Below are 25,105 nucleotides of genomic sequence, written 5' to 3' on the forward strand. Positions count from 1 at the left end.
TTTTAGTTGCCTCTTCTTTTGATGGGCCATTTGAAGGAGCTGTGGCCATGCCAAGCAGAGCTGCCAACGACTTGGCCTCCAGAACCACACATTCTATTTATTTATCACTGTCACCTCAAAATGTACTACCAAATGGCACAGCTAGTGAGGAGGAAGAAGAGAAAAGGGAAGCTCCAAACACCTGTAACAGGCTCATGCCTCTTCTCAGTGATTTGATGAAGACAAACAATAACTAAACAAGAATCTGGAATTCCCTCAAATTGCCTGGGACCCTCCGCCTGCTTTTTTGTGCAGCAAACAGCTCTAACAGAGCACACTCAGCCAGCCTGAGGGACCCACAGGCTGCTTTACTGGCTGGATCCCGACCCTTCCTGCACGCTCTTTGTTTCCACCTCCTGGATTTGTCAGTCCCTGAAAGCCAAGCCAATGCTGCTAGTACATTTTCTTTCCAGTTTCCCTTCTCAGCCTCCTCTACTGTTAATATTTTGGTCAAAGAAAAACAAAAAGCAGATGAGAGCTGCTGATATCTCTTAAATCTTTTTTTTTTTCTTGCGTATATCTAATCTGAAGCTAGCAGGCATTTAAGATCAATAACCTGAGGAGAGCACAATTTACACAAAGTTTTCCACTCTGTTGCCTGCACTCAGCCTCCTTTCTCCCTATAGAGACCAGCAGAGGAGTACAAAGTGCAATTAGTTTCCTAAAGACCAGAATGAGCCAGAAAGAGTTCAAAGTATGTCTGCTGGGAAGATGTAACACTTCTTGCAAGCCTGATTAAGAGCCAGACAATTTTCTGAAGAATTTTAATGGAAGACTTCAGTTACATTAGTCAGGCTGTACTCCACTCTTTACACCTCACAGAGAAGCTCGACCCTGAAATACTGCTTTTCTACAGTAAATTAAGTTCATCCTGACCCACATACCACTATCGCTTCTCCACTGTATCTAATTTGAAGGAAAGAAATGAGGGAAAGTTAATCTTTCTGACATTTTTTAATGAGTTCTATGCCTTCTGTTCAGAAAGGAAGGAGGTGCTGGGATCCATCAGTCAAGCCTACTTTCACAGAGCTGCTGATACACAGATGTGTATATTTTTAGTGACTGCTCAGGTATAAAAATTAAGCATCCCCTGAAAAATAATTTGCAGGAAGACTGAGATGAATTAGCAGAAAGGACAAATGGTCTTCATCTACTGAGGACACCTACAAGCTTCACGTAAAGCAAATTTGGTTCTCTTTCCAGTCAGTCTATCTTGTATGAAAATTCAGTGTGATCAATGACTGGCAGAGAAGAAGTATATCAGAACCTGCAAGTCAGTACAGCAGCATTTGTATTTTCAAGAAGCTGATGTAATGTTCAAAAATATTTCAATAAATTTGAAGTAAAGCCATTTTGGGGAAGATTAAATAGGACTGGACCACCTAGAGGACTCCAGAAAGGGCGTTTACTGATTTGGCCTTAGCGGCTCCAATAGGAGGGAATTCCCTCTCCTGCATGCCATCTGCACTGCCTATTGAGAGTCCCTAAGAAGGTCAGCATCACGAGACCAGCTATAGCAGATCAGCTGGGAACAGAGAAGAACTTTCGATACCTACTGTTGGTATAGATAGATTAAGCACACCTTTCTGTTCATGTTGCTAACAGGTGTAATTCATAAACTTTTATTCCCACTAATTTTAAACATTGTGAACACTTGTAATTGCATTTGACTGTAATTTGATTGTAAGTGTTTTCAGGCACAATGTGTAATAAAGCATTCTTCACTTCAACTTTCCGGGGACGTGTTAGCTCCCCTGAACCTTCCACATGACAACCAAACATTAAAATAGCGTGCTTGCATAGAAACATTTCAATCTAGTTTGAAAACTGGTATCAGAGGAATCCCAAGAAAAAAGTATGTCTTCTAGTGACAAGCACCAGGCACCTCTCATGTGATCCAGTTTCAATTTCAAAAATATTCGAGGAGCACAAGAACGGGGAAAAAAAAAAAAAAAGTGATTATTATGTGGACATACTGATAGACTGAGGCTATTCTCAGTGAAACTTTCTGATTTATTTCATAGACGTTTTACTCCACGTGATTTTCAGATTAAAACTATACAAAACAAAATTCTCAGTAGAATGGGTTTATGAGGAAGAAACGGTGTTTTCAAGCATCCTAGTTCTCCTAAATGAAAGCAATAGCAATATGTAGGCAGCTGGGTCTCACACATTCCAAAACTATTCTAAAACAAAAACTACTTCTTGACATGAGGAGAACTTTATCACTATTAAACCAAACTGTGATAAGTCAGGTAAAGTGCCTTGCCAAACCCTCACCCCAGATCTCAGCCTCAACTGTAAACAGTAGCTGTAGAAACTTATCTCAGTTTGTCATGCTTGCTTCTAACAAGGTCATATTTTTATGCTGGTGAGTTACTGTTTGTTAGACCCAAACAGAAAAATGACGCTACATTGAAACCTCAGTCTAGAACTTTCTTTTGTGCTTTACTTGAAACCTTTTTAAAAGTCACCTCTCTTTGATCAATCACTGCTGCTTTTTCTGTCTAAATAGAAACTAGGGAACTGCCTTGCCCTTATTCTGCCTCAGCCCTTTGCAGGAAAGAAGTTATCACATCCCTTGGACATTTAGCATGAGTTCTCAAATTCCCCTCAAGCAGAAGCAAAGGCTGCAGTGCTCCACAATTTCTTTGTAGTAAGAGGGAGTGGGAATATACCAAGAGACTTCATTGTGCTCATCTAGCTATTGTAAAGATATGTCAAAGAAGGCATTGCATGTCTTCTGTCTGCTAAAATGCATTCTAAGGTGAGTGATTTGTCTGGAGGAAGAGGAAAAAGTGCTTTCCCATCTGCAAAATTGTTTTCATTCATTTCAAAAACAATTACATACTAGACATGATAGCTTCAGTGGATGTCTTGTTCAGTCACACAGTATTTAGGTTTAGTTTTTCAATAGCAGCAACACAAAAAAAGATCAGCACTTGCTGTGTGTCACATTCCCTTTTTTTCCTAGTTAATCCTACTCTAATTCAGTTTACTGCTGGTACAGCCAGACACAGCACATGAGCATGGGCTGTGGGAGTTCAGAATTCACAACAAAATTTACAGTCCGTAAATGCTCCTTTACTCTGATTCAGCAATCTGTATGCTGTTGCAAGTTTTCTGTTCATCATCGTGCTAGACTATTAGCAGCCTTTATTGTGAGGGAGAACAGAAACCTGCTAGACTCTGCCCGTGTTGCAATGAGTCGCTTCAGGCTGTGGGAGTGTCTCACAACTTTACTTCATTTCTCACTTTTCACGCTTTCCTTGAACTTTCCTTGAAACACTTCTTAGGAACAGGTAAGAAAACAGCAGCGAGATGTTGTTTTGTGCGTTTTCTGCACCGTTTGCAACCTCCCACACCGCCTATGAACAAGAGTAAGAGCAGCGAGCTGCAGAACAAACCAGCAGCCGACTCAGCAAGAATGCACTCAGCTCAACTGGAAGGACTGCTCCAGCACGGCCGGCCAGCCTGGCGGGCTATGGCTGGGATCATGACAGTTTGCTCCAGGAATGCCTGCGATGGAGAAGTCTGTTCAGACTCGTCTCAGCAGTGCTAACATTTCTCTCCAACCTGCGCAGCAGCTCAGGCAAATAACCCTTCCCACTAACCTCAGTCCTTGGGGGAAGACACTGAAAAGCAGAAGCCAGTAAATGCTGACAAAAAGTAAGCAAAAGTATATAGGTTGCCCTAGCAAAGAATTGGATTGAACAGTGCCATTTAGATGTTACAATAAAAGTTGATAATGTAAATAAGTATCCATAAATTACAACTAAAAAAAAAATGAATTTACTTTACTATGTTTTAGAGGAATAAATTTTTCTCTCACTTTCCTAAGAAAAACTGTGAGTCTTTACTTCATTTTGGCAATGCCTTTTTGTTTGGATGAAGATGCAGAAACTATTCATGACATTTTACGAGGCTAGCCTATATATAATTTTGATGTTTTGTTTTCACCATTTACATTTGACCAACAGACAAAAGTACAAGACTAATGACCACATTATCAGATTAGGAAATGAAACCAGCGTGTACAATAATGCTTCAAGACCACCACACACAATAGCAAAGACAGCTGAAAGCTCAGACATGCTGCATTGTGGAAGGGCCACTTGAGAGTTCCTCAGATTTATGCCCCTCTGCCATGGTCACGAGAGGCCAAAATGAAAGCGGGACGACACACCGAGAGAATAATAGAAATATTTCTTTGCCAGACGCTTGGTACAGAAGAAGCATTTACACAAAAGTGATCCTTTTGAGAACTGCATAACAAGGGCGAAGACCCTCATGACACCATCCATGCAGCACAGAGTGAATGTGTTGCACTCAACAGAGTGAATTCTGGTCTTCAGAAATGAAATCTAACTTGCTACTCCCAAGAATTTCCCTGGTATTTTACACTGTCTAGTCATCATACAATAAAAAGATACGATCATATAGTAAAGACCTTGAAAACGCAATTGTAGTGCAGCAAGCAAAATAAGTGAAGCAACAAACTTGCTGGGGAAAGGAAGAAAAATCTCACATCAATACAGAGAAAACATTGTGATCTAAGACAGATTTGTACAAACCACAGGCTTCTTTAAGGATAAATTAAGTGAACCGTACGGCACTGAACACGGAGCAGTTCATTAGCATGCAGTAACATATTATGACACAGCATTACACAAATAATGAAACTCCAATTTACTTCCAACTATCAGAGTGTCTTTTTACTACGCATTAGAAATTCCTGAAATGTACAATTTATAAAAGGTAATTTCTTTACAGGGGGGAAAAAAGCCACTCAAACGCTCTATTACCTTGCACACAGCAAATGAAGTTTTTCCTTTCTACTTAACAATGGGCAGTGAGGGTCAGTAAAACAGCTACTTACTGGTGTGCAGTACTCCACCATGGGATAGTGCATTTTATGACCTTTTGCAACACGGCCAGAGAAGAAGCAACTTTGGCAGATGTCATAGTTAAAGTGCTTTAAGCTTCTGTACCTAAAAGAGGAGGAAAAAAAACATGGCTTCAGACCTCAGAACGTGAATACTTATGTCAGCCAGTGAAGCTTTCTGTGCTATTAAGTGCTCTTCCCTGAGATGTCACACAGCGCACAACACACGACAATGCCCATTTGAGGGACAGGATTGCTGCCTCAGAGCAACAATGCTTAACAAAGATTTGAATCTTCAAAAGGAATCACTCTATATCACAAAATTTCTAACGGAGGGCAACAGTGAAGAGTTCTATCTACAGAATCCCCCTCTCTCATAATAAGCAAAAGACGCAAAAGACAGCACCAAGCTTTTTGTTTCTACAACGCTAATTTCAGTTTCTGGTTTCCTTCATGACTCCTACCACAGAACTTCTTGAGCAAATAAAATTCAGGTAAGTAATGCCCTCCTCAACAAGTACCACCAGCAAGCTGTTGCGTGCTGCATACAAGGTAGGAATTTATTCATGTAGTTTCCTTCGTCTTCATCAAAATAATTTTCATTTACAGAATGCCATCTCTGCAAGAGTCTGAATGCACTTTCAGGCCATTATTTAAGCTCATCAGTTCTATGAGACAGTTAACTGTTGTGTATGCTATGCTGAAGTGCTTGAAAGACCCGGAGGCATAAGGGTTGTCTTGTTCCAAATACGCTAAGCAGCTCGGTCACAATAACCTCAAAAGAGCATTGTTTTACATGTACTGAGGCTCACAGTATTAGCTTTCTAAAAGCCGTCCAATACAGTGTCTTTTTGTCGAGTGGGTAAACAAGGTCTCAGTGACTTGCAAAGGCATAAAAAAAATTCTGCAACAAAATCGACTACCATAATAGAATTGTTATATGAAGTTAAGAGAGAGATGAGATCAGACAAGTAAAAGTAGACACAAACACAGAGCTCCAGTGTCCACTCTCCATGTTTCTGATGCTAACTACAGACTATCCATTCACTCAGCATCCTTTGATTTTCCAAGTGCTGCATTTTTCCAATTCCATCCACTTGTCATTGGCTGTTTATACAAACTGTGTGAGTAATTCAGTAGTTTCACAAACTGTATCTGCAACAGGAAACTTTTACTTGGTGGATGTGTTGAACTTGTCACATCCCATCCATTGCTCTTCTTCAATAATGCTTACTATTATCCCAGTTGCAATATGCAAGGGGAATAAAAGCAGAAGGACACGAGTTTAGATGATTAAAGAACAGCCTGACTTAAGAAAAAAGTCAGACTCAAAACAAAGCAGTACCTTCATTATTTCCTTTTTCTCACTGTCTGTACAATTGCACAGCAGAAAGGATTGCCCTACTATATATTTAAAAGCAACATTCATACTCCCCCATGTTAAAGCAAAATGATGGCTTTTCTATGTAGTACTGCTTGCTGTTGTTGATATGCATTTTAGAAATAAAATTACAAAAAGGTCTTTGTAAATGACACGATACGATGGAAGGAAAAATGCCAGCAGTGAAAGAGGACCACGAACAGAAAGGACAGAAACCATACAAAGCAGCTATTAGGAAGCAAAGTGGTAAAACAAGTCTAGGCATAATTGAAAGTGAGTATTTACTTAGCCGTTAAGTGGATTCTCAACAGGCATACCAGCACACAGCCATTTTACCACCCATCGACTTATTCATTGCTATAGTAACCATGGTGTTGATCCAGATGTTCAAACAGATCAGCAACATTTCCAGCACACTAGGTTAATATTCCACCAACCACACTCCTCTAAAAAACGCACAGCATCTTTACATGTCTGTAAATTTTCAAGTCACTTCCTTGTTTTATGACATGATAGAAAGCAGTTCATTAGGATCCAATTCAGAAAATGAAGCTGCATGTCTAAGGCAGACTGAATATAAAGCAAATCCTGTTAGTTGTGCAATTTGTCAATACTTTGGATGAGGTACAGAAGGACTGCAATGGAGAGCAGGACCTAGAGCAATGGCAGCATCTTAACTGATAAGCAATTTTTTGTTCTCTTCAACTTTTTCATCACTGTACCCAGTCTAAGTGTCACCCTCCCTTGATCCCATCACAATTCTTCTTATCCCAAACATGCATAAAATCAAGAACATGATTTGCCTGGAAACAGAGATGCTGATCCACCAAGCAGTGTAATACAAGGCAGAAAGGGAGTTAGTTTGTACCTGAATCCGATAATTGGGCACTCCTTGCAGATGTTACACTTCGCCTGGTGTTTGGCAGTTTCGGCAGCAGCCACCCTGTGCAACACAGGCAGCCACACCATGGACTGTGGTTCCAGCCTCATCCAGTCCAGGAACAGGGCTGCTTCGATCTCAGGCTTGTTATTGGCCTGGAGCAGAGGGGGAAGAAAGACAAGGGCTCAGCAGAAGGGATCTGTGTAGTACCAGGTAATTAAGTACCAGGTAATTAACAGCTCAAGTCACTGGTCTCCTACCTGCTCCACATCTTTTCCCTGAATACCATCCAGCTTTTCCTCCAATCCACCCATCCAAAATAAATAAATAAATAAATAAATAAATAAATAAAAATCTCCAGGATACTGCCTTCAAAACAAGAACCGAACACTATTAACATTTCAAGTCTCTCTTTCTCTTAGCCTCTGTTACAACAGACAGCACTACCATGTACTCTTTTAAAACGAAAATCATCCACTTAAAGCATCTGGCAGAAAAGATAATCCTGTGTTTCCTATATCTCTTATCTGTAGTTGCATAGCAATGTTTCTCACTTCTTATTTTAAGAAATACTGTTTATGTTTTTCAACCCCTAAAAATTGCATGTCTTTTTATCAAAATTCCTTTCTCTTTAACATCCTCCATTGCCACCCTGACCTTTCTTCAAAATGCACGTATAAGGAAATAATTCAAATTCTTTCTCAAGCCCACTGTTGAACATGTAAACTCTCTGCCTCCTTAAATGCCTCAAAATCCCTCTTCCCACCATACCATCGTTAAATTCCTTGTCATTGCCTGGGAACACAACGCAGTTTTGTCCCACAGAATACGATGCATTTAGCCTCGTACTCCATAACCTCATATTCCGTAACTTTCTCCTCTTTACCAAGGGCCAAAAAGCCCATTAAAACTTCCTGGCAGTCCTTCCTCTGCTTCCTTCCCATCATATCCTGAACAAAACTAAACTTCATGCACCTGTTTTACAGTACCTTAGAGGAATGTCCGTAACAAACCAGATTCCCATTGCACTGTGCAAACACCTAAAGTCACGTCTTGTCCCTACCTCTCAGCATTACAGCAGGAAACAAGAAACAGTAAAGAGATGAGAAGCCACGGGACAGAAACAGTCATCACAGGCAGAGGTCACACTGCACTGGCAGACCAGCCACTGCAAAGAACACTGTGGGATATGGACAAACAGCTTCAAAAGGGATCTTAAGGAACAACTGTGTGAATGTTTGTATGGGAACTCCTCTCTAGTGTGAAGGTTAGCACCGAGCAAGCACTGAACTGGGTGTCTGGAGCCTGGTTTCAGCCCTGAAGAGACGATGGATAAGGTGGAGATAATGAACGGTTCCCACTGGGAAGGCAGGAGGGAGGAGGAGGAAGAAGAGGAGCCCACATGGAAAGCAGAAGTAGTGATGGAGCAGGACACTGTCCCACTCTGTAAACCACTGCTGTGTGTTATCTTAAATTCATTGACACATTTCAATCCCACCCCACCCAGCATGAACAACATGGTTATGAACCAATTATATTTAAATCCCCTGCCTTTTTTTTCTTTCCTCTAACCATTCAAATACAGTCCTCTGTAAAACAATCTTTTGTATTTGAAGTTTCGCAAGGCAAAGACTTAATTTGTGGTTCCAAACCTATTAGAAGCACTTAAACACATAATAAGCATTAATGTATCATGTACATGGACCACAACAAATAGTGGATTGAGTGTTTTTTCTTAATGCTTGGTCTTTCCCAATTACTTTCCCAATTTCTCATTACATTTGAATTTAGTATGACCTAGCTAAAACCTTTAGTTTCATTCAACTAAAATACAATGCTAGCAACAAATCTGGGGATTTTTATTTCACAACAGACATAAAGGCAGGAAGAGCTAGAGGGAAAACCAATATTATCATTTTTTTAAGCTAACACTGTTTATAATCTTGACAAACAAATTAACTGATCAATACTTGCAGACTGAGAAAAATGCGAAGTCTCCTAGACTGAACTCCTGACCAAAATAAGGAAATTAAAAACAAAAAGACAAAGAAAAGAAAACCACAAACGTCTCTTGAATAATACATTTCATTAAAATTGACTTAAAATGCTGCTGTAATATTTTGGTTAATTAGAAATACAATATTTTTTGGTCAGGATTTTCTTCTGGGGTAAACCCATCAAGCCACAAACATATCTACAGTCCTTCAGATGAAGCCCCCTCAGTGCCTGCCTCTCCCTCAAAACAACCTCAGCACCAAAACAGAGAGAAAACTGAAAAAGTAAAGAAACATCCAGGCAACACTGGCAACTGAGTTTGTTCAGAGCAGTGGACACTGCTTTACTGATTTCCACTGCATGATATCAATGAATTCAAGAAAAAAAAATAATTCTAGAAGTCTCTTAAGAGAAAGGAGCATTTATGAAATGCAATCATTTATGTGCCTCTTTTCCAGCTGGCAGCTATGGCAGCAAGGGGCTGGGGAGCGATTTTCTGTGGATCACTCAGTGAGCCAGCATCTGCCAGGAACTACACTGGCAAACCACTCCTCTGCCTTGTAGACCACTCTTACTCTACTAAGGTCCTCTAAGCCTCGAATATTTTAGGAGTATCTCTTTAATATTCCATTTCTAATAGAAAAACATGAAGTGTACTGAAATGCTGCAGCGCAGGCTGCAGACGGAATAAAAATGAGCAGCTCAAAGCACTACTCTGCACTTGTAGTTGCTTTAAATTTGCAGGGAAAACGTTGCAGTGATGAAAGCCCTTCTGTAACGTTCAAAGATCTATTTTAATTTTGCAGTCACTGGCGATTGCCAGCAGTCCCAATGGTCGCCCACACGGAGCTCTGCACCCCGGCTGTACGAAAACTTGTGCTCAGAGAGATTAGGTGCATTAAAATGTATCAGAACTGGTTGCGAATTATATTACATGAAGATTTAAAGCCACATGGAGAAAAGCTGGTCAGGGTCAGATGGTAGAGGACAGACAGTTCTCGACTGTTCCCTGAGCTGCTATTACGATTTTTTTTTAATAATCTCTAAATCCAGTAAAGGCAGCAGCTGACGGTTTTACATAAGGAAAGAAGTCTGAATTCACGCAGTACATATCTGAACCAACAAGAGCAAGCTGTAAAGAATATTAATGGTTCTTCTCTTCAACACATTTCTGTGGAACTCCCAATTTTTATGGTAATAACAGAGTGAATCATAAAGTAAAATTCATAAAGCCCTTTCCAGCTTACAAGTAACAATTTATTATGGGGGCCATTCAAATTCATCATGCTCCACACATCTGTTTTTCAGTATTTATTCTGCAGGAACAATGGGGAAATGGGAAGTTGTGTGGTGTTGGCATCTTTATACAATACTTAGGAGTTGAATTTTCCTGCTTTTTAAATTATTTATTATTATTCCCGCCTCTTCTTTCAGCTATTATTTTAAAAAATATTCTGCACTGTAAGAACTTTATCGATGTATAATATGAAATATGCTCCAAAATACAGTCATGATATTGCGTGAACAGCGCAGGATGGTTTTGGACAGTCAGATAACGTAGCATGAATTTCTGATAACACTTTGGATGAGGTGCATTGTGTTAAGGTGCAAGGTAAGGAACTAATGGGAAACAATTCAGTATTATTAATTTAATGGTGTTTTCCATCTAGGATGGAAAGCTTTACGTTAGTCTAAGTAAATACTATTTTGGACGAACTGAAACTGAGGAATGGGATTCCTGTGAGTTGTTCAAGTTTTAAAATGCAGTACAAACCATGAATAGAAGCCCTGTCTCCCAGGGCTTAGCATCAGACCAAACCCTGCTGAACCTTGTCTTCCACTTGTGAATGGCTTCCCCAGCACATTCGCATTCTCTCTACTGCCAGCTGGCAACAAAACACAAGTCAAGAATTCATAGTTTCTAAGACTAGTGCTGTTTCACGGGCAACGAAGGGAGGATTATTTCAAAGGTAACTCTGGGTGATGCTAACTGCTTAAATCTGCCTGACTCTTGGAGCAATGCTTAAGATCATTACTTTGACCCCTTGCATTACAGTTACACTGCTCCACTTAATGTTTTGAGTGTTGTGGTAAAGACTAATGCAAAAAGCAAGAATGCAGAAATCATTTAGTATACAGCTTTGTATCATATACAACATCCCATGCACACTTGAAAATCACCATCTTACTCTCCACCTCCCAAATCCTAAATCACTTTAAAATAGCTCTTCAAAACAGCTCTTTAAGACTGCGTCCCAAACTCAGGCACAGGTTCATAAATTCTTACTGAAATAAAACCAGAATTGATGTTTTCTTGACATTTACAGCATAGCAGCTTGAGGAAGGATTTGCTAGTTCCCCTTAGGCCAGTTCTCCTGTGTCAGAGCCAAAAGCAGAGGAAACATCCTACAAACAGAAACATGGGCTGTCTGAATCTCTCAAAAAGAGATTGAGTCCCTCAACAGTAACACTGCATCTGTACGTTATTTTCATATAGATCTCTATTTAACTATACATAGTTATTTGTACACAGTACTGATATTTCCTACCTATTAAAAAAAAAAAAAAGAAAGAAAAACACCCTAGCAACAACAACAACAGAAAAAGACCCCACAAAACAACTGTCCAAACCACTCAAATCACCGCATGTACAGCCAAAGCCACTATCATGGCCCTGGCCCAGGGTTTGGACTGCCCACACTCCTAAACGGATTAACAGGCCCCTATTTTGTTTTTTATTTGTCTGAGTAAATACACTGGGTTTGAACATTAAGTGGTTGTAAAAACCCTGCCATCTACTTCTGATCTTCACTGACTGAGTGCAAACCTAGAAATGAAGACTATACAACAGAGTATTAAAATACTTTCCTCTGTCAAAGTGAAATTAAACAAGGTCTAAAATATAGATATGAATTAATTGTACATATTTTACTACTCCTTAGCTTCACCTGTACCAGTTTTTCATAAAAAGCACTTGACACCCTTGGAAAAAGTATACCTAATACAGCTGATAATCAAGAATCAAATATGCAAACTTTTCTCAGAAACAGCAAGAGACACTTCCATCTGAGCTGCACTGTCTCTGCTTTCATCTCACGTTTCATAAGTGTCCCAATGTCACGGTAAAGCATACACGGCAGTGATGTGAATACCTAGGTCTCTCTGTATTATGCAAAACAGCACGTTAATAGTTTTGCATTGTGATTTAAACACAATGCTTTTGTCCCTTAGCCCATACAATTCATTACGCTGTTTACTTAAAGTATGTACCTATCACCTACCTGGAAGGCAAGGGCTTTTAGCCCACAGTAATACTGAACTCCCTTGTTTTTTCATGGATCTACAGCGTACTTTTATGCAGTGTGGGCACAGGCAGAAGGTCCCTATGACTGAGCTCGTTGCTCTCACCAAAAACACCCTTTCTTTGAAGTCCCACAAGGTCAGCTGCACCTGCTCCCTGTAGCAGAGACCCCCAGCAGCACTCCCAAGGGCCCTGAAGCAGGGCCGCCGGCCCTGCCACCACAGCAAATGCCCCCTTGTCCGCTGCTGCTGTGTGCACCTGGCAAGGCCATGGCGAGGGCACCAAACCCAAGGGGCTGGCAGAGGGATTTCTGAAGCATGCGTTTCCTGCAGACGCTGACACTACTGCAATTTATGGCTGGCTTATCATCACCAGAACAACAAAATAGAAGTCTTATAAAGAAAAAAAATAAAGACATTCCTCACCGTGGGCATGCAAAGTCTCAATTTAATTTTGACAGAGTAATGCAACCTGTGAATCCCGGCGCTATTTTTTAAAACTGAATTAACTCCCTGGAGCAAACGGAGGAGATGGTATGGGGCTGCGTGAGGGAGGGCCATGGGGCCACGCACACGGCACCCAGAGCCAAGCGCCTCAGAGGAGCGCAGCTGAAACCAGCCCAGGCTCAGGTGAGGAAACACAGCGAGGGAAGGCCCTGAAAGAAAATGATGCCTGCACCTTCACTGTGCTCATTCTCCCTTCCCAGTGCGGGAAGCTGAGATGGTATCAGGAGAAGAAAGGATGAGGGAGGAAGCCAGGAGGGGCGGCACACGCCTCTGCAGGCTGAGATGCCTGTCCCTGCTGGGCACCCTGTGCAGTCCCCCTCGGCTGCCAAGCGCCAACATTGCTCCCCCTCAGGGGCTCCTTTCCCCAGGCACTGCCGCCTCGCAGCACCTCCTACGCCGAAAGCATCTCTCTGCACTCCCCTCCTCCTCCAAATGTCTTACTTCTCTCTGTCTCCATTCCTTGTTGCTTTCTTTCATGTCTCATCCTATCCTGCCTTTCAGTTGCTTTCATCACTGTTATTTCCACAATTATTCATACTATCTCTCCCCTTGGGTGGGGTCCTTCAACCCAGGCCCTTTTTTTTCCACTCCTTGGTTCCTTCTTCCCATGTTTGGGTTTCTGCTCCTCTCCCGTGAAATCACTCCCTTCTCATACTTTCTTTCCTTGCTTGAGCCTCCCTCCCCATTTCAAGACTTACTAGAAAAATGTCTTTGCTGCTGCAAGCCAGGTCAGAAAACAGCCTCCCACTTAAGTTAAAATGGAGGCTTTACCTGCAGGGAAAACAGAGGACGCAATTCCTCCTAACACTGTTTCTTAGTGGAGGTAAGAGATGAGAACCTCAGGTTTTCCATCTTTCTGATTTATGACCAGGTGAAAGGTTGTGCCCAGCTGTGCTTCTAGAAATGCTGGCAACTGGGATGCCTGTTGGCATTTCTTCATTTGTAGTAAGACAATTTTGCTAGCTCATTTTGTTCAAATAATGATTTATTCCAAGTCTTCCTCCTATTTTATAAAAAAAGGTTGTGTGTCCCATCACTACTCATTTTACTGTTTTTGTTGTTGTGTTTTTTTTTTTTTTCCCCAATATAAACACACATTATCCCTCTTTCAAAAAAAAAAAGTTTTTGTCAGATTCCAAGTTCATTCTCCTCATCAGTTTCTCAACACCATTTTTTAAGTGTGTTTGCTATTCATTCTGGAAAATGATAGGACCTGGTGATTTCCTTGTAAAGTCATTTGCACAAACCAGCTTTTGACATGTCGATTCTCACCACGGATTTGCTGCGACATTATTTTGTGTTAGTCTTACCTGAACCCCCGTGTGGAACTCCTTCAAAAGCCTTGAAAGCCATAGCAGGGTCTAACCTAGCTACAAAAGTTACCATGCATGGTTTATCAGCATGGCTTATCCACCCTGAATATGGCTCTATAAACCATTAATTTGGAAATGACATCAAATACAGACTAGAATTATTAAAGGTCAAAACACAAATGATGGAAATTAAAAAATATGAATCTTACAGAATCGATCTGACAAAACAAGTTTAAAAAATACCGAAAGCAAACATCCCACTGCAACCAGAAGTTTCCATTCATTTCAGAATTTGACTTTTATAGTCCCTGCACATACAAAAACTACTTTCAAGCATTAATATTCACTGAAAAATACTTGCTGTCTTTCCTTATTACAGAACTGCAACTACTACCTCATGAAACTTGAGCAGCAGGTAAAGAAAGAAGCAAACAATTCCCCCTGCGCCCATCCAACCAACAGAAAACAAAAACAAAAACAAGATATTTAAGGGATTGAACAAGAGTTTCTTCTATTGTGATGTAGAAGATGCATTAAGAGTTACCACAGACCATACATTACCTCCCATCCTCTACCTTTTCATTAGGCAGCTGTCTTAATCTTTTGCATTTTGCTGTTGGTTAGCAGAAAGATGAATAATTCCCTTAATTCTCTTCCTCCTCAGATTAAATAATTTACAAGTGTGAAAAAGAGCCTGGAGTTGGCTGTGTATTCCTCAAAAGATAGGGCAGAAATTATTTTAGTACTGTTGAAAGAAAAATAGCATTACCCATTCAAACAACGAAAGGAGCTCATCAACTAACTGCTCCTCACCCCTAGTAAGCACTTTAGTCAGTCATCTTTCTGCATCCCTCTGCTGAGCACCTGGCTGCCATTGGTATGTATACACACAAAAATGAGTTTAACCATTGCTGTTCAACTACATGGCAGTAGAAAATTGTAAAAGCAGGAACTTCCACAACACAGGCTTCCACTGCTTGCAGGATTCAGTTACTACACGGGTCCTGGTGCCAACTACTTGCTGTCCAGATGACATAAGCTTTGACAACCCTGTGCAAGGCCAGGCTGCATGGAACTTTGAGCAACCTGGTCTAGGGCAAGATGTCCCTGCTCATATCAGGAGGATTTGAACTACATGCTCTTTAAGGTCCCTTCCAACCCAAGCCATTCTGTGATTCTGCAATAATCTGGGCTTCTTCAGTCACTGCCACAATCCCAGTGAAGATGGCACCTCAGGAGAAGCAGTGTAATTCATATATATCTTGTCAAAGAAATACACTAGTGAATACCACTAAACAATCCTTGCTACCCTAGCCCTTCAGATTCTCAGTCTCATCTCAAAATAGAAAGACTAGCTGGAAAGGAGACTTATCAGAAAATGAACAGCGAGTGAAGATGAACTTACAAACTGGAAGCAGCTTCTGACACTTGGCTCAATGTTGCTGCCTCCAAAAGAGGCAACCTCCCCCAGCTGCCGCGGGATCTGGATGGAGTCATGCAGCAGGAGTCCCAGTCGGCGCTGGTCGCAGAAGCCGGTGGAGCTCGCCACTTGCTTGAATAGGTCTGGGGAAACAAAAAGGACACCATGGCTGAAGCATCATAATGGGGACACAGCGAGTATGGAGGAAAACTGCTTAATTTCAAAGGCTTACAAGTGGGGTAAATGGCCTTGACGGACATGAACGTAAATGTATCTGCAGTTTGTCTGCTTCTCTTCCTACAAACACTGCTTCTGTTAATAAATGTTGATTTTTAATAGGATTATTTATTTGTACCCATGAAGAAAGGACATTCTAACACAGTGCCTATGCCATTACTGATGATAGCAGCTGTAATTCTGAAATACAGTCAACTGAACATCAGGATCTTTGATCCACAGCAATGGTAATGCCTCAAAACTACTGTTTAACAGTAAAATAATCTCATACAACATACAGCACTTCTTCAGCTCTAAGCAATAAGTTTACAATTCGGAAGCCAGTTCTCTTTCAGATGAATTGATCTGGAAAACAAGAGCTCCTAACTTCGATACACCATAATCTTTTAATCCAGGTGTATTTCTAAAATGAAAGAAAAATATCACAGTACGACAGAATCTGTCATCCACTGGGAATGTTAATATCATATTAAATTTTCATTTTTGAAGTGAAATGTCACTTTAAGTCTTGTTCTATTACTGCATCATTCTAGAAAAGGATCCTTACAGGACAGAATTATTATCCTTCTGTGAGCCCAATTTAATTTAGTGGGAATTAGCTATACTGTGTATACAATGAGGAGGTTTTAGAGTTTGTAATAAGGAAAATCAGGTTAGCATTAAGTGAAATATTTATTTGATAATATCCCTGTTGACAATACATGACCTGAATAAATTCTGCTTATTTTTCAAAGAGAGAAAGAAAGAGAGAAAAAGAGAAGGAAGGAAGAAAGGAATGAAGAAAGGAAAGAAGGAAGAAAGGAAGGTCAGCCACTAGAAAAAAAATCCCTTTTTTGGAGCGTTAGTATTTCACCTGACAACAGGGATACAATTATAAAGGTGGTTCAGCACTTTTCGAGGTAACTTTCCTAGAGCAGCTTTGACACCTGTCTTTTTCCAGAGGAATAAAGGAATGGATAGAGAAAGGATTACATTTTAATTACACAAGTTTCACTTTTACCAAGACTAGTTTTATGATACATAACTTTGAGAAAATTTCTTTTCCATCACCTCTGCAAGCCTGAAGAATTCTGCTCTATGAGAACCAACACTGCTCTGCTGCACAAATATCAGAAAACCTTTAAGAGGTACGACTCATCACGCACTTACAGCAATACTAACAGCAACGGCACTGTGACTTCAGCATGACCACAGCTTCGCAGAGACAATTTGTTCCTCTCTCAAAAGCTATTCAGCGTTCTATCAGTGAAACACCTATCAGTAAAACACTGCGTTCTGCAGCCTTAAAAGGGGGTTATGCATTACCATGCATACACAGTACAGGAGCCTATAATATATTAAAAAACGTTTTTCTTTATAACTCTGGTAATTCTCAATGGAATATCATTTTAAAAAAAATCTGTATTAATTTTCTTAAAAAGATTTTCTGAATAATTTTTCACAAAACCCAAAAGAAACATCTAAAGAACTAAACCGTGCCATTTATAGCAATTGCCCTAAAATCTGATCCATTTATACACAGACGTATAATTCATATAACAGAATCCATTGTTGGAACTGTATGTTTTCTTATTAGCTTTCTTAAACTTGGATTAGAAGAATAATGAAATAACCATTAATGAAGAATTGCTACAGCACTGGTTCAAACTCTAATGGTGGTGGCTTTCTTTCAATGCATGTATGCAAGACTGATGTCATTTAATTTAACCAGAAAGTTATTCTTGAGAAATACCCTTATCAGCAGACCTTTTCTGGATCTTAGCCTCACTAATGAACTGATTCATTAGTCAGTTGAAACTAAAACTTCAAGTGGATTTTTTTCAAGTATTTTAGGATATGACCCATTAAAATATGCAAAATAACTGCATGACTAATTTTTACTTACAGATAGTAACTATATTTAAACAGTGAGACTCTGATCACATTGTGGAAAATATTTTGAAAAGGTAATATATTTCAAAATAGTGTAATGCATGATGTCTTGTGGATCAGTGCTGCTATTTCATCTTATTGTCTATACATTTTGTCTGCTGTGGTACAGCAAAAGTGTTCTAGCACCCTTCTATAAGGAAATGTTAAATCTCAGCATGTGAATTCTTCCAACCAGGTGTCTGCACGCACATTTTTTGTGTATAAAGGTGTGCTAGACCAGTGGTCTTCAAAGTGAGGTGTATGTACCCCAGTGGATATGCAAATCCATTGGTATGCAGTAAAACATATTTTTGAACAGTTAATAAATTAGATATAAAGAAATAAAAATAGTATTTATTTCATCTTTGTCTCATCCCTTTTTAACTTCTATTTTTGTCCATACTTTCTAATGTACATAATATACATATAGCACACTAGTGCATATATATAAATAAATAAATATGCATATATTAGGGGTGCACGTTCAAAGATTTTTTTACCGATTAAATTTTTTTTGCATGATCAGAAAGTTTGGTGACCACTGTGCTAACTACTTAGAACCAATAAGGGTAACGAAAACATAATATAAACACAAATTACCTAAAAAAAGAAAGAAACAAAAAGAACTACATTGACTTACATCTGTACTTGTCTTCCAGGTGTGCTTTACAAAGGGATACAACACCAGTTTTGAAAGATAAAACACGGATCCTTCCTGTTCGACCCCTAATAGAAAAGAAACATCAGCTGATAATACAATCCATTCATATAATAACTTGTTGACTATTACAAAGTTTAACATAGTTCTGCAGTTTTATTTTAAAGTCACACAAAGAACCATTTTGCATAGCCTACACTAGCCTGCTATTACATACACAGTAAACTGAACGTAAAATATGGTTGTGGTTCCACAGACATAGTTAAACTGAATTGTGCAGTTGTACCAATTCAACTAGGAACAGTCTCATGCAGAAATAACACCAGAAATAGCGTCAAAGGCACTAGCAAGATGTTCAGGTGACTGATTAAGCTTGCCTAAAACCAAGGAGAATGAAGGCAGGTTGTACAGTTGAGTCATTACCGTAATGGTGTTGTTTCTGAGCTCCTTCTCCTATCACTCAAACCTGAGCAGGCTGACAGCCCTGGTCCTCCTCCATGTCAGTTCTTGCACTGCCTTGACTCAGTCTTCCTTCACGCTCACCTTCACACCAGCTTGTGACATGCCTATGCTATCGCTTCTGCTTTTTAATGTGACTGTGGTAACAACATCATCCTCTGTGCTGCCAGCAGCACAGTGACAAACCTTCAGATCTTCTCTCAGGTACCTGGCTTAGTTCAATTTGCTTCCTGCTGCTGGCTTCCCCTAAGACTTTATTTCACAAAGCATTACAAACACGTAACATCTATTGCAAATGAGACATACACAACATAGTAAGTTAACGTCTAAACAGGGCTTTTGGAAACAGCTTTGACGTGCCACCAGTAAAAGACCACCACTGAAAATATGGTAAGTCATGTACAGGTGCACCGTACTCATGCACTAGGCTGTAGGGTTCAGCCAACATGCATATTTTCTTTTTAGTCCTACAAAAGCATCATAAGAGTCAACTGTGCTCCTTTACCTCTGTATCTTCCCTGCAACACCTATAAAAGGTGCAGGCAGAAACTCGTGGACAAGGCAGAAGTGAGAATTTGCAGCCTTTTAAAAAATAAATAAATAAAAATCTTGTGTTTTTCACCATGAACAAGCATTTGTTGCCTACCTATGCTTTCCCCTCTCCGCTCCTTTTAGTCCTCTCCCTCAAACCTTTTCCAAATTAATTATCATCTGTGTCCTGAGAAACTCCCGCTGATGAATACCAGGCTCATGCAAATTATACAGGAGAAGAATGTAGAATGATTATTTCCCTGCAAGGCATATTAAATTGGAACCTGCACGAACCATGAGTTGTTCAGTTCACTCTACTCTCCTCCCAAGTCAAATCAGTAATTTAGCATGCTACTGCAAATGAGCATGAGTGACTGATCAATTAAAACAAATCTGAAACGTGCTGGATTTGCAGAGCTGTGCCCGTAATTAGATCAGTCATTGACTGTGAATTTGATTAGTATCTTTACAAATGACAGTTTTCAATTATAAGAAAAGTAAAGATTCAGTACATTGAATTAAACATCTCCAGTACCACTATGCACTTCAGTTGATCTCTTCCTATTAAGTTTACAATGAAAACTAAACACTTGTAACCCCAAGGTCACCTCTCTACCAGCATAATTCAAACTTGAATTTCAGCAAAACAGCTAGGAGCTTTCCTCACACATAAAACAACTCTGTGTTTCATCGAGTCCTGCAATATACAATTCCCTAGCATACCTAGGGAATTGCCTCGAGGCAGCCAATTATAATTTCTAATGCTGTACTTTCAGCAGAGTGCTACATAACAAAAGCTAGACTGGACACAGCAAATCTAAACTGGATGGTCCAGCTTAGGAGCAGCCTGGGGAATTACTTTTATTTTCCTCTCTGCCACTAGCCTGGCTGATCTGGATTAACATCTCTAGTGTGTCTTTTTTGTTTTTCACCAACTTCATAGATACGTTACTCGTATTAGATGATAATTCAAAACTGGATCAGAGTTCAGTGAAAGCCAAAGCAGATTAAAGAAAAAAACCCTGGCAGTTAAATGAACACAGCCCCATTCCCTCCTACCAATACACTATACAAAAATATAATGTAATGTGGGTAATCCACTTCACAGGATTGTACAGCTGCTGCAGATGATGTTACAAGCAACTGTCTTATCAGACATGATGTTGCAGGAAGAGACTGTATACACATCTGTACTTTTTTGTGTGCAGGTGATCACTGAAGCTTCAGTGCTGTGATAAAGTGGATGGAACAATGATGTTATGGCACTACCATACAGTTCAAAATGTCAGTGGCAACACAGTAATTGTTTCATGTCTTTCCATTTCTACACATGAATGTTTATTCTGCCACAGTAATGAGCATGTCCGGCTGAAGGTAGCTGATAAGAACACAAAAAAAAACAAACAACAAATAAAGACTTCCACTGACATCTTTTTTTCACTAAATTCACTAAATACAAAAATCATGGCTTAGTCTAAAACCGACTTACAAAATGTGCTTTGGAATTTATCTGTGCGTTCTGAGCAACATCACTAACTCGTTCAATGGAACACTGTTATAATTTTATTTAGGTAAATTTACTCTCTTGTATTTATAGTTATAGGTACCCTTTTCCAAATTAAATTTTAGATGAAGTATTTCTCAAATCTCCTGACTGTGAAGGGTTGTAAACACATCAGAGTATAGCTGAGTCTCTTCCAGCTTTGAGCAAGGATTACAGATTGAAAGCTGTAGAAAATGAACAGCTCTGTAAAGGTTTAGCACACAAAAATACAGACATGCAAGAGTCTATATGATGGCGTTCATGTGTTGCTCTTGAATTTCTTTATCTGAAGAAATTTTAAAAGCCAGGCAAAGCGTTGACCAACAGAGGAGGTGCAGTCCTGGAACTGCTCTGAACACAGCAGTGTGTTCTCTTTTCCAGCTCTCTCATTGCTTAGCTTAATAAATCTAGTCTTGCATGCCTAACCAAGGACTGTATCGATTCAACTAAATGCAGCCATTAAATCATTAGGTTTCTTAAACTTTCACTCCAACTGCTGTTTTTCCAGCTTCAAGCCATTCATTTTACAATGAGGCAGCCAGCTCATTACCCTTTCCCCCTTCCCCTTGTGGTGCTTCGGAAGCTTTTCAGTGTGCAATGTTTATAGCACCCATACATACGTGTCATAGACATTCAGCAGCCAGTTGAGGCACATGTCCACGCAGAGAGGAACATTGACCAAGTTGTTGTGCTCCTGTTCCAGTCGATCATAAATAGTGGTCAAGCAGTTAATGATCTGTAGAATATCCATCGGCTGGTCATTTTGCTTGAGGTTGTGCTGGTCCAAGGCATCACATGCAGCAGACAGACTCAGGAGATCCACTGTTAAAACAAACCAACACAATAAAGATTGCAGAGAAACAGCAGTTGTACTACCTGTACCCAAAAGATAAATTTAGGTACATAAATTTGCTTGGCTTACATGCCTGGCCAAAGCACATTTAATATCCTCTGAAAGTCAGGTGCAAGACTGGTTCCAAGAGTCCTACAGGTGCACTGTTTATTCAGCTGTGGTCTTAAACAGCAACGTTTATAAAATGAAAACTCATTTTTAGCTGTAAAGTACCTACTGTGCTATTGGATTGTACAGAAATATTACATAAATTACTGTGTAAGTAAAAACCCCATATTCCATGTTCTATGTTTCTACGGATAGGCTAATATTTGACTACTGCATTCATTGGATGTGCTCTAAACATGGTACTTGTCATCAGCTTTCATGGGACGTGCCACTCATTTTATACAGAAGTCAAACAACCTTCACTGAACCAAATTCCACAAGGAATATACAAATGAATCACAGCTGAACCAGGGTTAACTTCTCTGCTACTTTATCTCTGGCAAGACCACGGAAAATAAGATTCCAGACCTGTTCCAGTACTTACTAATGGAATTTGTATTTTAATTCTGATGAGCATTTACATTTAGAAGTACCTCTATGACATTACAGAGGGAGACAAATTTAAAACTTATCAATCAACATACAACAGAGGTTTCTGACACAGACATTTAAAATCTTGATTTTCATTCAAATGTAAGTCAGCTGTATTTTGAAATTTGTATGCCCATAGCAAAATAGAATTTCCCATCAGCTCTTAAAATTATTCTTACTTTCTGAAAAATAGCATCAACAGCAGTATCACACTTTGGGGGACACCAAATTAGAGAGTTATGAGATGATGGCATAAAATGCAAAACAGGAATCAAAAACAAAAGAAATCAGAAATATCAGACTATCTGGGGCATGAGATCTTCCTGCTGCCATATAACCCTTTGTAAATCCTTGCATGGAATTTCCAGGGGCTGAGTAAAGGCGAGATGAAAGTTTAGATACTGTTAAGCCTTCTCATACCATGGTTAGTTACAAAGTGAAGCATAATTCAGCATGACTTGGGGTTGTGGATTTTTGGGCTAAAGTGAACTGCCTGAAACCATTCTGGAAATTTGTTACAGAACTGGGAAATAAACTGACCCAATTACAAGACCAGTTTTTCTGTCATTGGAATAAAAATATGTTTTATTGAGTGCTGGTAAGCAACACCTCTTGGTAATGTCAAAAAAAAACAAACAACCCATATAAGATATTTATTTTTTTTTTAGAATTTCATCTGGTTTAGGGGCACATTTGCCAAATTCACATTTGAGTATCCCAGAATACAACCAAGGATGAAACTGACCCTTTGATGAAAAATATTCCAACTGCACAGGGCTGCATGATAATGCTGCACTGACAGTATGCTGGGATTTTGTAACTGCCGAAAGAATTTCAGGAGAATAAACTTCACTGGCAATCAGTGGGGACTTCTGCTACTAAATCCCTTAAGCACTTCTGAAAATTTCATCCTGTGAGCCTCACGTACCCAGTGCCAGAGAAAAGAAGGAAAGCCTGGAATTCGATCCCTAGTATTACACCAAGAGATTGAACTTGGGTTGGTTTGTTTTGCGCCGGGCTTTATTAGAAATTTACTTTTTTATATTACCATGTGGATATTTACTAAAGGAAAATATTTTGCAACATTATGTTTAACTTACTAGCATATAAAATATAGCTATTCTAAGGTCAGTGTTACAATTCTGCAAAAGCATATTTATCAGACCCATTGCTAAGAGTCATAGCAAGTTAGTCTTCTTATAGTAATTTATTAGCCAAATTGGAAATATAGCAATGCTTTCACAACACCTTTAATGCAGAGCTTTAGGCTGAACTCTCAGTTCCTTTGAGACTATGAATCAATGGTAATTAAATGAACCCCTCAGGCACCTGGGTGGCAGCTTAATTATACATGCAGCAACTGCTAAACATGGGTCATTCCATTTTGTGAAAGCTTTTCCTGCTAATAAGCAGCAACTTCTGAAAAGCCCTTCACCCTGCTCTTCATCAGACGCCTGTCCTATCTTGAAGGTAATGATACACGTCCATCTTAAAACGAGCAAGAAGTGTTTGCCACCAAGCTCTGCTTTAGGGGACTTCTTTTCATGGGAAGATTTGTTCTGGCCTTCACCAGAGTTAAGTTTCTCTTGGCTCTTCCCCACTGCATTTAAAGTAGCATGTTGGGGGCTTCTCCAGAATCAGGAATTGTGTAGTTCTTTCCTGAAAGCAAATATGCCAGTCCCATGAATGACAGCCTTTCAAAAGGCAAGTCCAAACACATATTAAAGAGTTGCATATTCATGGACATTCAGTGATTTGCAAGGCTTTAATTACAATAAACCATACCACTTTATGCTTTGCATGTTTCTCAGGTTGTCACTCTTCTGTTCTTTTCTATTTAAAATTCTGAAACGGACTACAAAATTTGTGTGAACTGTAGCCCCTAGCTTATTTTAAAATCCAAGTTATGTATATAAAAATTTACTTGTCCTCTAAGGTAAGAGAGTAAGTTTATTAATGCCTATAACTAGGCCAACCTGTGGACAGAATACAAAAAAAGTATGAAAAAGGACCTTGAACGACTAACCAGCTGAAGGCCAGGAGAGACAAGTTAACAGGCAGAATGTTTACTGTGGAGGTCATATAACGAACTTAGGCAAAATTCAACATATGGCTGGCGATAAAAAGTGTTAATGGTGTTCCCAGGATGCAAAATCATCTCCTCTGTAACCTCATGGAGTTGGCTGATACGTTAAAAAATATATATATATTTAACCTAACCTGCATATATATATATATATAAAGGAAGTTCTTGAATATTTTCTTTTGCGGCATCTCCAAGAAAGGTTTGGGAACACATCACATTTTATTGACTTCACATCTGTTCAGATGTGGTTTGCACTTAAAGATCAGATCTTTTAAAAGTAGCAAAGCCAGAAAGTCAACATGCTTTGATGTGATTATCAAAGGAAATCACACATTTAAAAAAAACGGTGTAATAGTTACACCTGGCATGCCTACAATAATTTCACAGGCTGGGACAATAGAGCTACACACTAGATTCTCCTAACGTTACACAATACACAAACGTTTATTTGTTAAGGATTACCATTTCCTATTATTATCCTTCAGGTTTAAAGTCCTAGCATCCTAATGTTCATTGGGTTGATTTACA

General features: G+C 39.5%; 1 protein-coding gene across 10 annotated transcripts in view; it reads right to left on the reverse strand.

Annotated features, from left to right (window-relative positions):
• Positions 1-25,105, reverse strand: part of DMD (dystrophin) — a 1,234,381-nt gene that overhangs the window by 41,339 nt on the left and 1,167,937 nt on the right. For all 10 annotated transcript variants that reach the window (XM_084305928.1, XM_084305932.1, XM_084305933.1 and 7 more), the window contains 5 exons: positions 21,680-21,881; positions 18,509-18,594; positions 15,706-15,863; positions 7,174-7,340; positions 4,919-5,030 (listed from right to left, as the gene is read on the reverse strand). In XM_084305928.1, coding sequence (XP_084162054.1) covers positions 4,919-5,030; positions 7,174-7,340; positions 15,706-15,863; positions 18,509-18,594; positions 21,680-21,881 — 725 coding nt within the window. The remainder of the gene's footprint in view (positions 1-4,918; positions 5,031-7,173; positions 7,341-15,705; positions 15,864-18,508; positions 18,595-21,679; positions 21,882-25,105) is intronic.

This window comes from Netta rufina, assembly GCF_964035555.1.
Source record: "Netta rufina genome assembly, chromosome: 1".
Lineage (NCBI taxonomy): Eukaryota > Metazoa > Chordata > Aves > Anseriformes > Anatidae > Netta > Netta rufina.